The sequence below is a fragment of the Ranitomeya imitator genome, chromosome 10 (assembly GCF_032444005.1).
Source record: "Ranitomeya imitator isolate aRanImi1 chromosome 10, aRanImi1.pri, whole genome shotgun sequence".
Classification (NCBI taxonomy): Eukaryota; Metazoa; Chordata; class Amphibia; order Anura; family Dendrobatidae; genus Ranitomeya; species Ranitomeya imitator.
Window position 1 is genome coordinate 38,545,732 of NC_091291.1, and position 21,254 is coordinate 38,566,985.

At 40.0% G+C, this 21,254-nt stretch overlaps 1 protein-coding gene across 2 annotated transcripts in view; it reads left to right on the plus strand.

Annotated features, from left to right (window-relative positions):
• MYBPC2 (myosin binding protein C2) overlaps positions 1-21,254 on the plus strand; it is a 128,596-nt gene that overhangs the window by 74,665 nt on the left and 32,677 nt on the right. For both annotated transcript variants that reach the window (XM_069741152.1, XM_069741153.1), the window contains 9 exons: positions 3,813-3,972; positions 4,069-4,173; positions 4,288-4,476; positions 5,932-6,066; positions 8,183-8,350; positions 8,449-8,537; positions 13,866-14,061; positions 18,785-18,924; positions 20,365-20,524. In XM_069741152.1, coding sequence (XP_069597253.1) covers positions 3,813-3,972; positions 4,069-4,173; positions 4,288-4,476; positions 5,932-6,066; positions 8,183-8,350; positions 8,449-8,537; positions 13,866-14,061; positions 18,785-18,924; positions 20,365-20,524 — 1,342 coding nt within the window. The remainder of the gene's footprint in view (positions 1-3,812; positions 3,973-4,068; positions 4,174-4,287; positions 4,477-5,931; positions 6,067-8,182; positions 8,351-8,448; positions 8,538-13,865; positions 14,062-18,784; positions 18,925-20,364; positions 20,525-21,254) is intronic.

The window sequence follows — 21,254 nt, forward strand, 5'->3', positions numbered from 1 at the left end:
GGGGAGTTGGAGTATATTGTGGAGAAGATTTTGGATTCTCGTGTTTCAAGATGGAAACTCCAGTATCTGGTTAAGTGGAAGGGTTATGCTCAGGAAGATAATTCCTGGGTCTTTGCCTCTGATGTCCATGCTCCCGATCTTGTTCGTGCCTTTCATGTGGCTCATCCTGGTCGGCCTGGGGGCTCTGGTGAGGGTTCGGTGACCCCTCCTCAAGGGGGGGTACTGTTGTGAATTCTGTGGCAGAGCTCCCTCCTGTGGTCACAAGTGGTACTTCGGCTGATTCTCTCTGTGAGCTTCCGTTGGTGGAGGGAAGTGGTACTGCGGCTTCTGAGTTTCCTCCCTCAGGTGATGTGGTGAGGTCGTTAGGTGCTGCTCTACTTAACTCCACCTAGTGCTTTGATCCTGGCTTCCTGTCAATGTTCCAGTATTGGACTTGTTTTCCTCCTGGATCGTTCCTGTGGCCTGCTGCTCTGCATAGCTAAGTTTTCCTTTGCTATTTTGTTTGCTTTTCTTCTGTCCAGCTTATCTATTCGTTTTGCTGGAAGCTCTGGGATGCAGAGGGTGTACCTCCGTGCCGTTAGTTCGGTACGGAGGGTCTTTTTGCCCCCTTTGCGTGGTTTTTAGGGTTTTGTGTTGACCGCAAAGTTACCTTTCCTATCCTCGCTCTGTTCAGAAAGTCGGGCCTCACTTTGCTAAATCTATTTCATCTCTACGTTTGTCTTTTCATCTTAACTCACAGTCATTATATGTGGGGGCTGCCTTTTCCTTTGGGGTATTTCTCTGAGGCTAGGTAGGCTTATTTTCTATCTTCAGGCTAGCTAGTTTCTCAGGCTGTGCCGAGTTGCATAGGGAGCGTTAGGCGCAATCCACGGCTGCCTCTAGTGTTGTTGAAGAGGATCAGGGATTGCGGTCAACAGAGTTCCCACGTCTCAGAGCTCGTTCTATGTTTTTGGGTTATTGTCAGATCACTGTATGTGCTCTGACCTCTATGTCCACTGTGGTACTGAATTGCCTAAACATAACAAATAACCGTGAATCTTCATGTAAATGAGCCTACGAGTCCACCGATGGCGGGCCATCCTCCATGCATCCTCCATTGATCCTCCACTTTATCCTCATACAGAGTTCTCTGAACTGAACACAGACATTACCAAATATTAAAGCAATAACATATCCCACCAATCTGCCCTCTACTATCCAATGTGGCCCCTGTGTTTTTGTGCTTTTTTTTTATCCCATTCTTCCAAGAGTCATAACTGTTTTTTATTTTTCCATCAACTCAGCCATATAAGATCAGTGTTTTAGGGTTCGGTTATACGGTGTTAATTGTGCGGTAAAAATTACCTGTTAAAATAATTTTCCAGGTCAGTAAGATAACAATAATACTAGTTTATTAAGGTTTATTTTATATATTTTATTAGTTATAAAATATTAAAAACTTGAAAAGTTTTTCTGAGACGTCAAACTTTGTTTTTCCTCTGTCAATAGAGCTGTTTGAAGGATTGCTTTTTTGCACACTTTATAGGCAACATTTTGGGTGTACATACAATTTTTTTTGTGTTTTTTGGGGGCAGGGCAGTGACCAAAGAAGGGTAATTTGGGCATTTCATTTTTTTTCTTTTCAGAATATAATGTAATGGTTAGATAAAGAATAATAATAATAATTAATATCTTTCTATTTTGATAGATCAGACTTTTATTCACAGGATAAAATGTCTTTATTTTTCATTTTTTACATTTCTTTCTTTTAATTTAGAAAAGGTTCATGATTTATACTTACCGTACATATTTATTTAAATATTTTTAAAAAACATTTTTATTCATTTTTCCTTAATTTGTTTAGGGATTTAAACCTGTAATCCCTTGATCGCTTGTGCTACATACTGCATTATACTCTATTGCTTTATGTTGTAATACTATTGATCTCTTCTGAAGTCCAGATTGTGACTGGACTCCATAGGAGCACCAAAATAGTGGCAAACGGGGCCTCTAAATATCGTGGCAGAACATCTGATCCTTATGATCATGTCGTTGGATTGTGGGCAGAGAGGTTTTAGAACAATTCTAAAGTATAATTGCACCATTTTAATGCAGAGTTTGAGCTAGCTCCATTTGCTTCTATCAGAGGCATCTGGTGGCTGTGTAAGATGCCCAAGCGAGGTAGTCGTGAGCGAGCTTCTGCTCTCACTCACTTCGGCATCCTACAGACATCTCGTGTCCCAGTCTCCTCGGTGTGCTGCTGTATGTGAGGTGCATCACACTTATTTTAGGGTTGCAGGCCTCTTCTTTTTCTGATCCAGGAATCCCTCTTCTGGAACCAGGGCAGCAAATAATCCAGGAGACACGAGGTTCATAAACCAAACGTTTACTTGCTGAATAGCAGTATGTACAATATTTACAGGCAGATGTAGGAGATAAGGCCCAATGGGTTGTCATTTTTTCCACAGGTACCGGATATAACTTCAACCCTGGTTCTTGGTATCGGTAGAATGTCCCTCTCACTGGCTTTCCTAGCCCTAGGGAATCCTCTGCACCACTGGCAGTATATTCAAATTGCAATACCCATGGAGTCTGAGTCCATCGTTTCCTGTAACTTCAAAGGCTGAGTGTGCCCCAGGCCCCTAATGTCCATCTCGAGGTTGCCCGAGGCCATTTACACGGAATTAAACGCAGGAGTATTTTTGGCAATCCACTGTCCCAAGTATTAGGCCGACACTGGCCTTAGCAGCCTCTGACCTAGACCTTCTGCTCTCCACACAATGACTGGCCCTGTCACTTCCTGGACCTGCTACCAACTCTCAGTTCCTCCTCCCAAACTGGGCCGGCCATTACAGTGAATTCTGTCTCAGCTAACTGCAGCCCCAGTGGGTATTAGTGATGGGCAGTCCGGCTCTTTTTGGTGATTCAGCTCTCATGGCTCCGCTCACCAAAAAGAGTCAGCTCTTTGGGCTCACAACATGGCTCTTTGTGGATCCTAAATGGACCCCCATTGAATGTGTGTTCAGGCGCCCGAAACCACGCCCACCTACCGCAGAAACTCTGCCCACTTGCTAGGAACCAATTAAATTGATGAGTGGGTGGAGTTTTGCTCAGGTGGCGGGGTTACGCCTGCCGAAGTCCAGGATTTTACGTCCAGTGAGAGCCATTCAGGGATTTCAGTGGCTCTCATCGTTCACAGCAGGGAGCCGGCTCTTTGTGTCAGATCGTTCGCGAACGACACATCACTGGTTGGTATCATCCTTTCCTAACATACATGAACATCAAATGTATTTAACCCTTGGAGTGTCAGGGAGCAATCCAACAGCCCGCGCTACGTCTGCAGCTGTGTAATACAGCTGGCAGCAGCCATACACTCACACCCAAGATATGTGGGACGTAGCAGTACATCCTATGTGGGAAAGGAGTTCATGGGAGTTTTGGGCATAAACTGTCAAAAAGTCACAAATTGAGCAACTTTTCTCTATACACAACAATATTTAAAACTGTCATGGCATGGTCTTAATTATACACATATTTATCTATGTCAAAGCCAAAAAATTTTATTGCAAACTACACCTATAATTATATACCTGTTATATATATATAAAGGCTATATTTCCCAGGAAAATCTTGGTATAGAGCTTAAGCCTTATGGAAAATGTGATCTCTCAAACTTGCAGAATTGCAAATGCAGCTCTGGAGTGTAATAAAGACTTTAACTCATGATTTGGCACAAGTTAAATAAAGCAATGTCTCACAAAGGTATTAAACTTTTTAGTAGACTGTGAGAAATAATGACAAATGCAATTTTTTCCTGACTTGTTTTATAACAGGAGTTTAAAGACACAGAAGGACGGGTGCACATTGAGCTTAGGACAGAGCTAAGCAGCTTTGTTATTGAAGGGGCTGAAAGGTCTGATGAAGGCGCATATAACATTGTGGTGACCAACCCTGTTGGAGAGGACAAGGCCACCCTGATCGTCAAAGTAGTGGGTAAACTGAACTTTACATTTTACATTTTATTATTTCCAATGGATGTGATTTTTTTTTATATCTTGCTTTGATAAATGTATTATTTTTATATTTAAGATGTGCCCGATCCTCCAGAGAACGTTCGTATCACCAGTGTTGGAGAGGACTGGGCTAGCGTTGTATGGGACCCCCCATTGTATGATGGCGGAAAGGAGGTAACAGGTAAGCAAAACGTTGTAAAAAGAAAGTTACATAAAATATTTTCCATGTCTATAATGTTATATTATTTTTGCTTAAGAACGACTTGCATTCATTTGACTTTTGGCTTTTTTTTAGGATACCTCATTGAAAGAAAAAAGAAAGGCAGTCAGAGGTGGATGAAGATGAACTTTGAAGTCTACACAGATACTTCATATCAATCTGTTAAGATGATTGAAGGCATCATGTATGAAATAAGAGTATTTGCTGTAAACGCCATCGGTATATCTCAGCAGGCCAACACGTCCAAACCATTTATGCCGATTGGTAAGTGTGCCTATGGGTCGTAGAAAACTTGGAAAACCTTCCAAGTTCACAAAAACCTGGATTTTGAGGGCATACCGCAAGTCAAGTCATATTTCAACAAGATTGATGATTGACAATATATCAAGTCGATCAGCACTCTATTATTGATTCTATGGGCTGTTCCAAGCTACTGTATATAGTGAAGAACAATCATCCGTTCTCTGTAACAGTGGACTGTCTGAAGAAAGCCCTGCTATAGGTAGCACAAGCAATCAGAAGATCGCAGCTTCAAGTCTCCTATAGAAACTATTGACGTAATTAAAAAGCAGAAAAAAAGTTTTAAAAAATATAAAAGTTCAAATCAGCACCACCTTTTGCCCCATTCAAAATAAAACAATAAAAAATAAAAATTAAAAATTAAAAATAAATTATGCTTTCAGAAATGCCCGAACTATCAAAATATAAAAACAAATGAATCCCATCGGCAAACGGCGTAGCCAGAAAAAAATCAAAAAGTCATAGTTATAGTTACGTGTTTTTGGTCACCGCAACACTGCAATAAAATGCAATAACGGGCAATCGACAGATTGCATCTACCCCAAGATGATATCAATGAAAATGTCAGCTCAGAGTGCAAAAAACAAGCCCTCAACTTGCCCCAGATCCCGAAAAATGGAGATACTGAGGGTCTAGGAAATGGAGCCATTTTTTGTCACAAAGCTTTTTTTTATTCAGCACTTAAATAAAAAAGAACCTAGACATGTTTGGTATCTGCAAACTAGTAATGACTCGGAGAAACATGATGGCAGATTAGATATAGCATTTAGTGAAAATGGTAATTAAAAATACACAAAAAACTATTCAGGAATTGCTCATTTTGGCAATTTCACTGCACTTGGATTTTTTTTCCCATTTTCCAGTACATGATATCATATGGTAAAATCAATGGTGTCGTTCAAAAGTACAACTCGTTCTGTAATAAACAAGCCCTCACACGGCCATATTGACAGAAAAATAAAAAAAAAGTTATGGCTCTGGGAAGAAGGGGAGCATAAAACGGAAAACGCAAAAATCCCAAGGTCGTGAAGGGGTTAAACGCCTAGGGTAAAATGAAAGCTGTGCTGTGATTGGTCGCTCTGAAGACAACTTTGATGAGTCCTATAGATTTTCAAATAACCAGTTCATATTATCAAGCAGAATATTTAAGCAGTATTCTTTACGCAAAAAAAACCAAAAATGATAAACTATTGACTTATTACCAAAAACTCAATGGAACTCATTTTTAAAGAATGTAGAAAATTGTGACCTCTCATGGATGGTTTATTACTGATCTAATGTTTCAATCTAAGATTCGTTATTTCTAATTTCCAATATACGTGATGATGTCATTGGTTGTTTTAGATATATTAGCTAGGAGGACTTTTTAGGCCTTGCCATGGAGCAGTTATTGGACTGACGATACATAATCTTTCTCAGCTCCAACTAGTGAACCTCTAAACTTGGTAGTTGAGGACGTCACAGACACGACCTGCACTCTGAAGTGGAGGGCACCAGATCGTATTGGGGCTGGTGGAATCGATGGGTACGTGGTTGAGTACCGTAAAGAGGGAGGTGAGTCACTGATGAATTGCTAAGATGACGCAAATTCGAATAACTGGCGATTTTATTCACACCAACCACCAAAATTATTTTATTTCATCAATTACAGAAGATGTCATCAGAAGGGTCACATGACTATGCGGGCTTCCTCATAATGCCTTACAACTCTCACGTCACATGGTATAGCCTAGCCAATCATAGCTCGTGTTAAAGAATAGGCAGGGAATGCAGCAGATATTTTGTAGTGAATCTGGATAGTGAGTAGACGTCACAGCTTAGAAACAAAGACGTGGAGGGAAAGCTTTGAACATTGAATAATCATTATAGACTGTGAATGAGAGGAGATGAGTGACCTGTCAGTCAGTAATAGGAGGCAGAAAGCAGTTGAGGATTAGGGAGACGAGCAGGAGAGCTGTAAGTGCAGCGCCGCCCAATGCACTTGTAACTCATTAGCATACAATTTCAACTATGATTTTATCTAAAACAGCTAGATTTCCAGAAGAAGGTTGAGGATTGAATCAGCATTACTTACATGCCATTAGCTTGGGGTTTAAAATCCCAATGACAGGTTCACCCTAAGAACTATCTTCAGGAGAACAAGGAGTCCTGGAAGTGATGATATGGTCCCACAGATCTCGGATCTCAACATTATGGAGTCTGTGTGGGGTTGCAGGATGAGCTAGACCGATGTGTACAAGGGAACAGAAGATCTGTGGGTAGTTCTCCAAGATGTTTGGTACAACCTCACTGTCAATTTCCTTACAAAATTGTGTGAAAGTACCTAGAAGAATTGATGCTTTTATGCTGTTTTGAAGGCAAAGACAGATCACACCAAATATTGATTTTATTTTGTTTTCTCTTTTTTCCCCATTTACTCTGCATTTAGTTTTTTTTTTATAAAAAAATAAACTGGTAACAGTTATATTTTTTAAAAACATTTGTACTTTTCAGCATTTTTTCCACAACTACCTAAAACTTTTGCACAGTACTGTGTAAGCACTAAAAATCTAATAACAGGGTTCTCTTAAATTTTACTATAGCTTGCATTGTATTAGGGTGCAGTCAGATGGTCGTATAAATCGGACTGAGATTGAAAAGCAGTGCACAACCTGGCTGGCGGCTCTCCCGATTAGAGTAGGACAATTTCATGTATACCACTCTCTGGTCGAGAGAGCCACCAGCCAGTTTGTGCATAGAGTTCCCATCTCAGTTCGATTTATACGGCCATCTTATTGCGCCCTTAAGCCAATGTAGGAAAAGTAAATTTTCCTGATAAACTTTTAAATGGAAAAATCATTAATAAAATCAAACTGGTAATTTCTAAAACTACCCATTGAAAATACAGCCTTGGCAGCAAGTGAGTTTGTCCAAAATCGATTCCTAATGGAGTTGTCGTCTGCTGTCATTATCGCGCCAGGGTACGGACTCAAGTAAATCCTTTGACTCTCTGCTGAGCCAAACCGTCCAGAAAATTATGCCACCTAAGTGCAACTTCTAGTTTTGAAAAAAAAAAATATATATATATTGCTTGCAATTAGCATATATTGGCCAACTCTCTGGGGAGGCTAAAGGATTAAGAGGTGACCTCTTGGACTACTGGAGGAGTCATCAAATCACACAGGCTCCTTCAAACTTTCCTGAAATGTCTCAAAAACAGCTATTTCTGGGAGTTACTTCAGTCATGGATCATGGAGGTGGAGAGTGGACTGTGGAGTGGTGTCTGAGTGTCTTCAGTGTGCTCGAATAATATGTTTGAGTCCCCGTGGCTGCTCGGCAGGCACAACACATGCATGGATTGCCTAATAAACAAGCAATCCCTTCATATGTTGCGTCTCTTAAACAGCTGCGAGACATGCAGCCTCAGGGACTAGAACATATTTTTCAAGCACGAAGACACTCAGTCATAACACGACCATGCTCAGAAAACACCTTATCCCAGCATGTTAGCTCATCACTAAAGGACAGCGATGGTAAGATACCGTCACCTTCACATAACAGTAAAAAAGAAGTTATAGAAATACATGAATTTACAGCCACCAACCCGTGACCACAACTCTTCATGGAGATCTGATCGTAGAGTGATAACACTAAGGTCCTGCATTAACCTTCGGTTCATTTCCTTTTACAGGTACTGAATGGACCCAAGCCAACAGTAAATTGGTGGAAAGATGTGGCTACACAGTGAAGGAACTTCCTACAGGAGAAAGGATTGAATTCCGAGTAATTGCTGTAAATATTGCGGGAAAAAGTGAGCCAGCCGTCCTGACCCAGCCGGTCACTATCCGGGAGATTGTGCGTAAGTCACAAACAAAATAATCACTTATCACGTTAATGACTATTGTCCAACAACGTCAGTATGGATTCTCATACAACTTCATTGTCTTCATTTTACAGAACAACCAAAGATTCGTTTGCCTAGACACCTCAGGCAAACCTTTATTAAAAAAGTAGGAGAGCAAGTTAATCTGGTTATCCCCTTCCAGGTAAATTGCTTCGTTATTTACGTAAATAAACTTACAATATATGTCGTTATGATGTTTGCGCATAAAGCACTTATATATAAGAATACAGGAAACATTCGGAAGTGTTCATTAATCTCTTCGGTCCCCAAAAATCTAATTAAGTAACTAAGAGAAACAGAAAATACTGGAGGGGGAGGAGGGGACTGCAGCTGCAGCAGTAATCTCTTCTACAGTATGTTTTGAAAGTGTATACAAAGAGTTCACTCACACTAGCGTATAAATCGTGTGCGTGGAATCTAATAAAAAATACACCTGCACTCGAACCACTATTTTTCAATGAGGCAGTGCAGATCTGTGTATTTTTTCTCAGCTGTATTCGGCATGAGAAAAAAATTGCATCATCCTGTGCAATCCTCCCTCTGATGATAAGGGGCCTGCTGAAAACACAGGATGACAGGATAAGAAGTATGGCCTGATTCATCATTGTCTTTGCGACAGTTTTTTGTCTAGTTTTGTGTGTTCTGTGCCTTTTTTGTTTGCAATCAATTCACTATTCTATTTATGCTTTTTTCAAGTCTACCTTATCCGTGCTCGATAGTTTTTTCTTTGCTTTGTGGATGGAGTTTAGTGATTCTAGATGTTTTCGCTTGATTTATTAATTGCGACTTTTTAAAGCGTCACAAAACTTGACCCAACTTCCCTCTGGTACACCCACACCCCGATGTATTTTTTGAGTATGCACAATTTTTGCGACTTTTGGCTCCAAACATTGCAAAAACAGTTCAAGGCAAGAAAAAGAAAAAAACATTTTCCATTTTGAGCCAAATTTTTGAATGGCATGCACAATTTTGATGAATTTGGTAAAAAATGGCAACTAATACCATAGGAAAAAAACAGGAAAGTGACTTTAAAAAAAAGCAAATGAAGAATGTGGCTTATGAATCTAAAATTGCCCCAGTTTCCACTGTGAAAACGAAAAGCTTTCCTATTTGTTTCATAAGGCTCGGGTCACACTTGTGAGTTCAATGCTAGAAACTTGCACCAGTTTTTCCCATCAAGTCTCGGCACTGCCACCGGCACTCGGGAACGGAACGTTCAGTTGCATAGAAATACATGCAGCGGGATGCTCCAGTCCTGAGTGCCGGCGGCAATGTCGGGACTTGATGCAAGAGACTCGCGAGAGTTTCTCGCATTGAACTCGCAAGTGTGACCCCGGCCTTATACAGATTATTTTTAGTTCCCCAAACTGAGCCCATACATAATAATGTGAAAGTCGAGATAATCCACTTAACCCTAGAACGCATACCCATAGAAATCTACACATTCACGCACCTGGGGCCTTTTAGGCCTGTTTACAATTATCATGGAATAACTCAAATAAAAATACTTTTCAAAGTTTATTGCAAAGTAAGGATGCATTCCCACTAGCACAGGGGTCCGCCAGGATGGGATTCCGTAATGGATCTGACCTCCTGGTGACCCCAACTAAGGCTGGCGGATGCATACCTGGGGCCTCGCAGGCCTGCCAGGTTACTTGTTCTCTATTTTCTGTAAAATTACTTTTGTTAGAATTTTGAAACTCTAGGTATTCCTCAGGTATATAGTTGTTAGTAATTTCCAGTTGTTCATATATTTTTATGTTATAGGCATTTCGGTATAACAACCTTTTTTTGGGACTACCCCATATTCACGCACCTGGGCCATTTAGGCCTGTGTGCAAATAACATGGAATAACTCAAATAAAAATACTTTTCAAAATTTATTTTACAATTGCAAGGTAAGGATGCATTCCAACTAGCGCTGGGGTCCGCCAGGAGGGGATCCGTAATGGATCTGACCTCCTGGTGACCCCAGCTAAGGCTGGCGGAATCCCGCCATTCCGGCAGCCTTAGCTGGAGTTACCAGGAGGTCAGATGCATTATGGATCCCCTTCTGGTGAACCCCAGCGCTACTGGGAACACAGCCTAAGATGTGTATATTTCAAAACATAATTATGTGCATAAAACAATGAAAAAGTAAGTAAACGGGCATGCCAAATATAGGCATTCTATATGCAATTTTGTTATGAAAACATTTTTTGGTTGTAGCAAACTTGGTGCAGGAATATTTATTTGTAACTTTACATATTCCCCCGACAATTCTTGCATATTATATATTTTCGGCTGAATGTTCCTTGCATACATTTTGTCCGCAAGTAGAACAGAAACGCTCCGATTTTCTTTCCTTCTTTGCTGGACAAATATAGCAGTGCTTTCTTTTTTTTCTCTTTGCTCTGGATGTTCCAGAAAGCGTATTCCACATCGGATCATTGCCTCCGTAATTTGCCTTGATAAGCATATCATGCTGCTTCTCTCCATCATAGTAGTCATCAAAAGTTCATAACAAAGTTCTGTCAAAAATAGACGTCTCTTGTCATTCCTGTTGGCATGGAATTCTGGATTAGTTTGACAATAAACAATGTAGCTATTGAGGGCTGACACATCAAGGATATTGGAAAAAAAGGGCAACTTGCCAACGTTTAGTCTTCCTTTTGCACAAATACTCTCCAATATTTCGTCCATGTTGTCGACACCTCCATTTGTCTTATTATAATGCAGTATGATTTCAGGTTTTTTTTTCCTGTCATTGGTGTCAATACTTCCATCATGATGCATTGTTCTCAGTAATATCACGGATTTTTCTTTCTTGGCTTTATAAGACACCATTGTTGCTTGATTGCAGAAACCGAGTACACTCTCGTAGATTGTTCGCTGTGCATTGTGCTTCATGATTGGAGGAATTTCGCGGCGGTTTGGCCTCATAGTACCAACAAGTGTAAGTTGCTTTTGAAGCAAAAAGTTGGCCATTTCAAAATTGGTAAAGTAATTATCCATTGTAATATTTTTCCTGATTTGAAAATTGGTAGAGCAAGTGTTTTTACTATGTCGGAACATAGGTCTTTCTGGACTGGAGCATCAGCTTCTGTGCCACAGTAAATCGGACCATTCATCCCATAATAGCTTGCTGAATCGCACATCCAGAAAATTTTTATGCCATACTTAGCTGGCTTACTGGGCATATACTGAATGAATTTGCAACGTCCCCTAAAGGCAAGAAGTTGCTCGTCCACTGTCACATTATCACTGGAATGGTAAAGCTTTGTACAGTTCTTGATAAAAAAAGATTCCAGATATAGCTAATAGGGGCTAATTTATCGGTTGCCAACCTCACAGGGCGAGATCTCTTTTCATCAAAACGAAGGCATCTCCGAATGCCCTCAAATCTATTGATGGACATAGTAGCTTTGCAGTGTGGATCTGCAAATGGGTTCTGAAATAACTCTCTGATTGGAACATCGTATGATTTTGTCGACCCTGCCAGAAGAGTAAGGCCAATATAAGCATATAGTTCCTCTTTAGTTATATTTTTCCATGTTTTTTTTCTTCCTGACGCGATACGTTTTCCTTCTACGTTAGTACACAAAACTATCTCATCTGCAATATCATCCGAAACAAATTTACAGAAAACATCTCTTTTGGACATGAATTGGGGAATTCCGACAGCTCCTTGAGCAACTCTAATAATGTTATGTGATGGGGTACGTGCAGGAGCCGCAGGAGTACTGTTCCAAAAAATATTCATTTTAGATGTTCTATTTGAACGTTCTGCTGGATCCACTACTTCTTCATCATCTGAAGAATCGCTGGACGATGAAGTTGATACATTAGCTGGTGGCATGTACTCTTCATCAGACAAAGAAATTTCACTTTCTTCATCACTATTGAAAACAATCTCCTCGATTTCATGGTCAGTCAATCCCCTGGAAGTAGACTGTGCCATTGTAATTTTAGATGTCAGTAAACTAAAAAGAAAAAAAAATATTAGAATCAGGCTTGTGCACTGTAAACAGTATGTGATAAGACTCTTTGTTAGGGTCCCAGCACACCAAGCGATATGAAGCGGGTAAAGTGCAGCCCCCCTCCTCTTACCTTCAACAGATCACTTTCTTGTAGTGCAGTAGAAGCCTCTGGTTTTGGAGCTCAGAAACTTTCTATTTCCAGACAAAAGAAAGCTGACTTCTTCCTCCAAAAGGTACCGTCACACTTAGCGACGCTGCAGCGATACCGACAACGATCCGGATCGCCGCAGCGTCGCTGTTTGGTCGCTGGAGAGCTGTCACACAGACCGCTCTCCAGCGACCAACGATGCCAGTAACCAGGGTAAACATCGGGTAACTAAGCGCAGGGCCGCGCTTAGTAACCCGATGTTTACCCTGGTTACCATCCTAAAAGTAAAAAAAAACAAACACTACATACTTACCTACCGCTGTCTGTCCTCCAGCACTGTGCTCTGCACTCCTCCTGTACTGGCTGTGAGCACAGCGGCCGGAAAGCAAAGCGGTGACGTCACCGCTCTGCTTTCCGGCTGACCGACGCTCACAGCCAGTACAGGAGGAGTGCAGAGCACAGCGCTGGAGGACAGACGGCTGTAGGTAAGTATGTAGTGTTTGTTTTTTTTTACTTTTAGGATGGTAACCAGGGTAAACATCGGGTTACTAAGCGCGGCCCTGCGCTTAGTTACCCGATGTTTACCCTGGTTACCAGTGAAGACATCGCTGAATCGGTGTCACACACGCCGATTCAGCGATGTCTATGGGGAGTCCAGCGACCAAATAAAGTTCTGGACTTTCTTCCCCGACCAGCGACAGCACAGCAGGGGCCTGATCGCTGCTGCCTGTCACACTGGACGATATCGCTAGCGAGGACGCTGCAACGTCACGGATCGCTAGCGATATCGTCTAGTGTGACGGTACCTAAAGTCTCTCCAGCAATTAGGACAAAAAGACCTGCGATGAGGCCAGAGACCCATGACTTTGTGAGGGAGCCTCCCTTCCAAGATCACATGACCATGTTGTCATGCAGAATCCACACTCTTCCCAGCAATAGCTGAATCATAAAAGTTCTTCCCCAGCAACAATACAGACAAAAAGACTGAGTATCACATGTAAACCTAGTACAGGCCTAAAAGGCCCCAGGTGCGTGAATATGGGGTAGTCCCAAAAAAAGGTTGTTATACCGAAATGTCTGTAACATAAAAATATATGAATAACTGGAAATTACTAACAACTATATACCTGAGGATTACCTAGATTTTAAAAATTCTAACTAAAGTACTTTTACAGAAAATAGAAAACACGTAACCTGGCAGGCCTGCGAGGTCCCAGGTATGCATTCTAGGGTTAAATGCTTGGTTCTCTACATAAGATCATCGTCTTCTCTTGGCCAAATGATGGAAATCTCTTTCCATATCTGATCGCAACATTTAATTACCGTACTTTTATTCATTTGAGTTTTTCTATCCTAAAAAAAGGGAAAACCAAGACCAAAGGTGACATGGAACAAAGAAGGACAACCTCTGGATGCCAAGCAAGTTAGTGTTAGAACTTCCGAGGTGGACACCATCCTCTTTATAAGGTCAGCTGAAAGGGGACACTCTGGAAAATATGGCCTTACTGTACAAATAGAAAACATGGAGGATGCAGCAATAATCAATATTCGAATTGTAGGTACGTATTAAAACCTTAAGTCATATTTTCAATATGTGGACAGTATCAAGGATGGGTCACAAGGAGGTGATTTTCTAAAAAGGTTTTACCAAAAAAAAGATGAGGTGTTAAAGAAAATTAGCTAATTATAGATAATTCCAAAAGACATATTGTTCATTTATGGAATTCCAAAAGTTTTGAGTTTACAATACAAAAGTTTTAAGGAGTTGCTGGTAAAAACAAATTACAACTTATCTAATGGATAGGTATGGTTGGGGTGGAGCCGCATATTCATGACTGTATTGGGCGGCACCACGTGACCGCTCATACTGGAGAAGGTGCGGCGTGGAGAGGACGCTTAGGGGGAGCCGGGTGAGTATTTTAGTAACAGCGGCCGGGCGCACAGGGGGGTGGGAGGAGGGTGGGGACAGGGATCTTTATTTTAAACACGAAAAAAAAAAAAAAGGATTTTTCATATCTTCTCTCCAGCGAACGCTGCTGGAGAGAAGATATGAATAGCGGCTTCAGCACCAGATGCAGGGGACAGCGCTTATCTCTAGCGCTGTCTCCTGCACGCTCCGTGTGGTACCCAGTCGGCACACGGCTGCCGCACGTGTGCCACACGGATGGCCTACGTGAGCTCACGGACACACGGACATGGATAATTCCGGTACCGATTTTTCTGGTACTGGAATTATCTGGACGTGTGAGACTGGCCTAAGAAAAGCTGCTTACAAAAAGTTGGCTTTGCTCTTTGCTGCTTTTTTTCTGCAGCATTTTTTTGGTGCCTACAGTACATGTTTAATAAAGTCAGTTTTATTCACCCCAAAACACTGTAAAAACACATCATTGCATTTTTTCAGCATTTTTAAACTTTCGTATTGCTTTCCAGAGGTGAAAAAAAAATTGCAAAAAAGCTGAAAAAATTATTACGTTGCAGTTTTCCAATTCAGTCAAGAAAACAAAAATTATGTTTGTGCATCATATTTCTTAAATTTCAAAAGGTTTGCTGGTACTGTAAGGACTCAGCAACACAACTGTAAAAATCTGATGAGTGATGTCCGTCATTTTGATGGGTAGCTCCCCTCCCCATGTTAATCTATAGGGTTGTGCACGTTTTATTTCCTCCTCAGAACAAGTGCACGATTTTTCTCTGAGGATCAGATGGCATTTGCCCCTTCAACTCCATAGAAAAAAACAAAAAAAATCGGACCACACACAGACTGACAATCTAGAGATGGCGGAGAAACTTTTTTTTCTCCACCTCCAAGAAAATCGGAGTCTGATCAAACACTGATCAGAGTGTTATTAGTATAATCAGAACAATTTTCTTGGATGAGTGAAAAATGGTCTTGGGACCGTAGTCTAAGGAGCAGCTTTTAATTTGTATTAAAAAATGCTGGAAAAAAATATTGCAAAAATACAACATGTGAACATAGTCTAAAATTGCAGCCAATATTCCTTTCCTTCTGTCCTTTCAAAATCTGAAATGCTTTGCCTTAAATAGCAAAAGCAAATGCCATCACTTTGCTTTTTATCTGTGCATTAACTGTAGATGATTTTAAGCATTACCTAATCCATGGAAATCATCAAATATCAGAAGCCATGAGCAAAATTTACAAGGACGAAGAGAAATTTCTATCTCTTTTAAACAAAGGTTGAAGATTCTTAGAACCTGGATCTCAAGGATGAAAACTACATATCAAAAGTTTTTTAAAAGTTTAGTTTCCCTTAAAATTCCCAACTAAACTATGTTATACAGTCCATCAGAAGGGTGAGTTTGTAGCTTGACCTACTTCATATTTGTTACTTGTCTGGAGAATCCCATTAGTCCAACCTATGTTCATAACGCAGTCTTCACAACTTTAAAAGTTCATGAGATGAATATCTACATAGATCAGGTTCCTTTATTTCAACTATATTTAACTCATCCTGTTGGCCATTATCCAGTGCTCCCTGCAGAGATCCAGATCTATCACAAGCCACAGAATGTGAGAGGTTTATTTTAATCCCTCCTAATTCAGAGTTGAAAGTGTGAATTTACCAGCCCTGAATTGGTCATGAAGGCTCTCCTGCTCTTCTGAGAACTTGACCAGGCCCTCCAAATTATTTTATTGTTTTGCCTGCTGGTTTGGTTTCATCATCTGACTTGTAAGAAATTAACAATCTCAAACATCAGGTTATCATTTTATCACCTGTCAAGAGGTTTTATCCACTTTTATGTCTGTACAGTGTCTATACTGAGGTCACAAGTGGAAATGACAGAATATGTTCGGAAAACGATCGCCAAACATAAATTCAACACGAATATGGCATATTCGGATTTGTGATCGAAAACACGAGCATCTACTATATAATTGTCTAAGGGTCACTTCCGTCTTTCTGTATGTCTTTCTGTCACGGATATTCATTGGTCACGGCCTCTGTCTGTCATGGAAATCCAAGTCGCTGATTGGTCATGGCAAAACGTCCATGACCTTTGCCATGACCAATCAGCGACGGGCACAGTCCGGTGGCAAAATGGCCGCTCCTTCCTCCCCGCAGTCAGTGCCCACTCCATACTCCCCTCCAGTCAGCCCTCACACAGGGTTAATGGCAGCGTTAACGGACCGCGTTATGCCACGGTGTAACGTACTCCATTAACGCTGCTACTAACCCTGTGTGACCAACTTTTTACTATTGATGCGGCCTATGCGGCATCAATACTAAAAAGATCTAATGTTAAAAATAATAAATAAAATAAAAAATCGTTATGTACTCAACGTCCGTCGGCCCCCGGATCAGGAACAGGCCTTTCCCGCTTCTCGCGACGCCCCAGTGACCGCTCCATGCATTGCAATCTCGCGAGATGACGTAAAATTCTGTAAACGTGCGGGAAAATAATTGCGTTGCCACTAAAGTATTTTAAAGTAGATGATAGATAGATAGATAGATAGATAGATAGATAGATAGATAGATAGATAGATAGATAGATAGATAGATGCAGCACACCATTGCAAATGAGTTCAAAAAGTGTTCAAGTTTAATAGCCCATCATGGTGACGTTTCAGCTCATGGAGAGCCTTTCTCAAGCCTTGAGAAAGGCTCTCCATGAGCTGAAACGTCGCTATGATGAGCTATTAAACTTGAACACTTTTTGAACTCATTTGCAATGGTGTGCTGCCTCTGAATTCTTGGACTCTCATTATAAGGTTTGGTACATGCCTGAGGGGCTTTGCACCCAGAATTTGTTTTTTCTGTGCTGCTCTCACTTCTTGCGATAGATAGATAGATAGATAGATAGATAGATAGATAGATAGATAGATAGATTGATAGATAGAAAGCATCAATTCAGCAGCCGCGTACAGTAAAATCACAGCGGGACCCGACAGAATAGACAGATAACATACAGTATAAACACATAGAATAGATAGATAGATATATAGATGTCAGTGAAAAATACAATTAGTACAGTGTGTGCAGATTACTTTACATGTAATTATAAAAAATATTTTTTCTGAAAAAAATGGCATGGGCTCGCTCACAATTTTCTTAACCAGCAGAGGGAAAGCTGACAGCTGATGGCAGATGTTTATAGCCTGGGAAGGGGGTAATAAACATGGAGCTTGCCAGACTATTAATATAAGCTCACAGCTGTATACTTAGCCTTTACTAGCTATTAAAATGGGGGACCCCCAAAATTATGTAGGGTTGCCCTATAATAACCAGCAAAAGCTAGTCAGACCGCTGTGGGCTGATAAAAGGCTAGGAAGGGTCCATGGATACTGTCAGGCTAAAAACATCAGCTTTCAGTGTGGGAAGCACTGATGTTTGTGCTGTGTATGCTTTTGTCTTTGCCTCCGATTGACTCCAATGGCGGTCAGCTATAATCAGCGTATATATGGCGATTAAATCGGCAAATATTGCAAATTTGGCGATCGTAATCCGAACTGAATCTTGAAATATTCACTCATCTCTAATCGCAAGGTTATTTTCTTCATTACTGAATAAATCATTGTGTATCATAATAAATTTGGCACAACTCCTACGAATGTCGACTTTGTTCTCTTCCTTATACCTCCTAATGATTGGTGTGTAACTTTACGCTACAACTTAATGCCACATAATGATAACTAAAGAGGTTGTCTCCTTAAGTATTAATTATAAGGGCATCCTTTAAGGTTCTCATACACATTAGATTAATGTCGGCCAAACACAATGATATCGACAGGTTTGGCCAACAGGCTAATGTGTATGGGAGCCTCCGACAGATCATTATCCTGGGAAATAAGCATTTTGCATGTCCAATTTTGGTTTGCCGATTCTTTTGTTCCATAAGAGATAAACCTCCACCAGAGATGTCTGACAGCAGCTCTTTTATAGAGAGGACAGGAGCTGTTGGTAGAGAGAGTGCTCCTGTGTTTGGGAGAGTCATTCGAAACAGTTGGCGGCTGAATGATCAAACAATGGTTTGGCTGACACCTATCTAAAATGTATGGGGGATTATTGTCCTGGGAAATTCTTGAAGAGTAATGGAGATCCTTCTATTAAAGAATAGTGAAACTTTTGTAACAGAGCTTCCTGTTCTGGCGGACTCAAGATGTCCATGTGCCATATGATTAGCCATGATCAAATGTCAAATGATAGAATAAAAAATAGTCTGAAAAGTATTTTTTTTCCCATTGCTTTCTGTTATCGAGAGGAAGATTGAGCATTTTTGAAGACTTTGAGATGTTATGTTAAAAATGTTTGATTATTTTCCTAGAAAAACCTGGTGCCCCTCTAGCGGTAACTGTCAAAGAGGTCTGGGGATTTAATGCTTTTGTTGAATGGCTACCTCCGAAAGATAATGGGAATTCAGAAATCACAGGCTACACAATACAAAAGGCTGACAAGAAAACAATGGTAAATATGAACGCTGTGTTTTCGTGGTTTTTCCGATCCCATCAGTTAATCTGGCTAGTGCCAAGATCAGACCCCTAGTACCTGTGACCTCGAGCACTGGTGGCATTATTGCCTTGGCTGGAAGCAAAATGGACGAAGCCTGCAACTTGACGAAAGTTCCCATTCTGTCATCAGAATGCACTGACATACTTGAAACTTAAAACAGAAAACTTGCGACACTAAAGTCTACTCCAGAACTACTCCAAAATGGCCCGGTCATTTTGGGCATGGTATTATTTAATACTGCCTCATTGTGACCCGACGCATGGGGCTGTTCAAGCTAAATTAAGACTGTTGACAAGTATGTAACAGGTCCCTTTGCATACGTCTATGTAAGGGCACAACATACCTGCTGAAAAAAAATGTAAATATATAATAATTATAAAAATTCTACAAAAATTAAAAGCATATATTAAATTAAACAAAAGGAAAAAATGTTTAAATTAAATTTAAATATTATAAAACTGTACAAAATATAAAGACAAAACATATTTTTGTTACGATATGTTAGAAAAAAAAACACTGCAGTATTATAACCTAGCACACACAGGAGAGAAAAGAAGTATGTAATGTCTAATAAAAAGTCTTTGTATTTGAACATAGATAAAATGATTATGTAATACAACAGTAAGCAACAAAAAGGCTGCTAACCAAAAGCAGGGACTCAAAGAGCTATAAACAAAGTGGTGTCAGTTCACATTATAAGAAATAAACAAATTAATGATATTTTCACTTTTACTTGGAATATACTTTTCCCTTCCTCTAGCAATTAGGTAGTTCTGTGTTGAAGGATGACACTTACATGAAAAGAGCACCTGTATGTATGATGTCCCTGCCACCCCGACGCACGTTTCGCTTTGTCTTCTTCAAGAGACATGATATTATAGCCTTCAGATAGTTTTTTTTATTGTTTTCGATTATATTGCTCTAAAGTACAATGATGTTTATTTGTTTTAACTGATATAAAAACACTGAAAATTTACAAAGCTTAGTCATGGGTTTTCATAATGTAGAATTGGAAATTTAAAGGATTAAATAGTAATGTGTACGTTTCAGGGTTAAAGCTCCTGCAATCTAACAGGGTATGGTCAGTTCTCCGATGTCAGAGATTATGTAGTGAAAAGAAGCATCTGAAATGCTAATGCTTCTATTGGATTCTGCAATCACATATTCTCCAGGGGCTCTGCTTACAATAGCAAAGATCTAGCAGAAACCAAAAAAAAATCACAAAACAATTGGAAATATTAGTATATAACAGTATAAATTGTAAAAAAAAATCCAAATAATAAAAAATTTTCTGCTTCATGAAAAGCATGATGGCAAATACTGTTTTAAAGTTTTCACTCTAGTAGCCATTTATATTTTATCTTGACATATCATGTGAATTTTTCATTTTGATAGGAATGGTTTACTGTATTTGAACACAACAGGAAGACTCAATGTACCATTTCTGACCTTATCATGGGTAATGAATATTACTTCAGAGTGTTTAGCGAGAACATTTGTGGCCTTAGCGAAAATCCCGGTATTTCCAAGAACACTGCAGTCATCCAAAAATCAGGTAAAATAATAAATCTATTCCATTCCATCTTATGTGACAAATTACCCACAAGATATATATATTACCCATTATATATATTATCCACAAGGTATATATATATTTACATGGGTTGCAGGAAGATCCCATCACGGTCCCCTTTGATTTATTATTCGCTAACAGTCAAATCTCCCTACAACAGTATCCATATTTTCATATACTTCATTCATATTTTTAAAGCAGATCTTTCAGTAGATAAATAAATATTAAACCTTATGAGAATGGCATACTTACTTTGATAATCCCCATCAAAATGGCCATATAATCCTAATAATAGCAATAGAATTTATGAGTCCACATAGAGCTGCACGCATTAAAAGCTAATTTTAATATCAAGCGGGAGAACATTAAAAAAAAGAGACAACTGGCATTCTGACATGGATTATCAAAATAAGTACACCAACCTCATCAGGTGTAAGATATTTAGGTAATAATGTATGCATTTGGATTCTGAAATCTTCCAGTGGGGTCTAGTTTGGCTTAATCAAATGTGTGTGTTAAGCCACAATGCGTTATTCAATAACCAGTTATCTAATATGTTTGGAACCAACAGACTCAGCCCATAGAAATGTCAAGCTTAAAAAGGATCTGGCACATTAGAATTTAACTACTTTGGGACCACCCAAAGACTTGCAATATCTGAGCCTAAAGGTACCGTCACACTTAGCGACGCTGCAGCGATACCGACAACGAT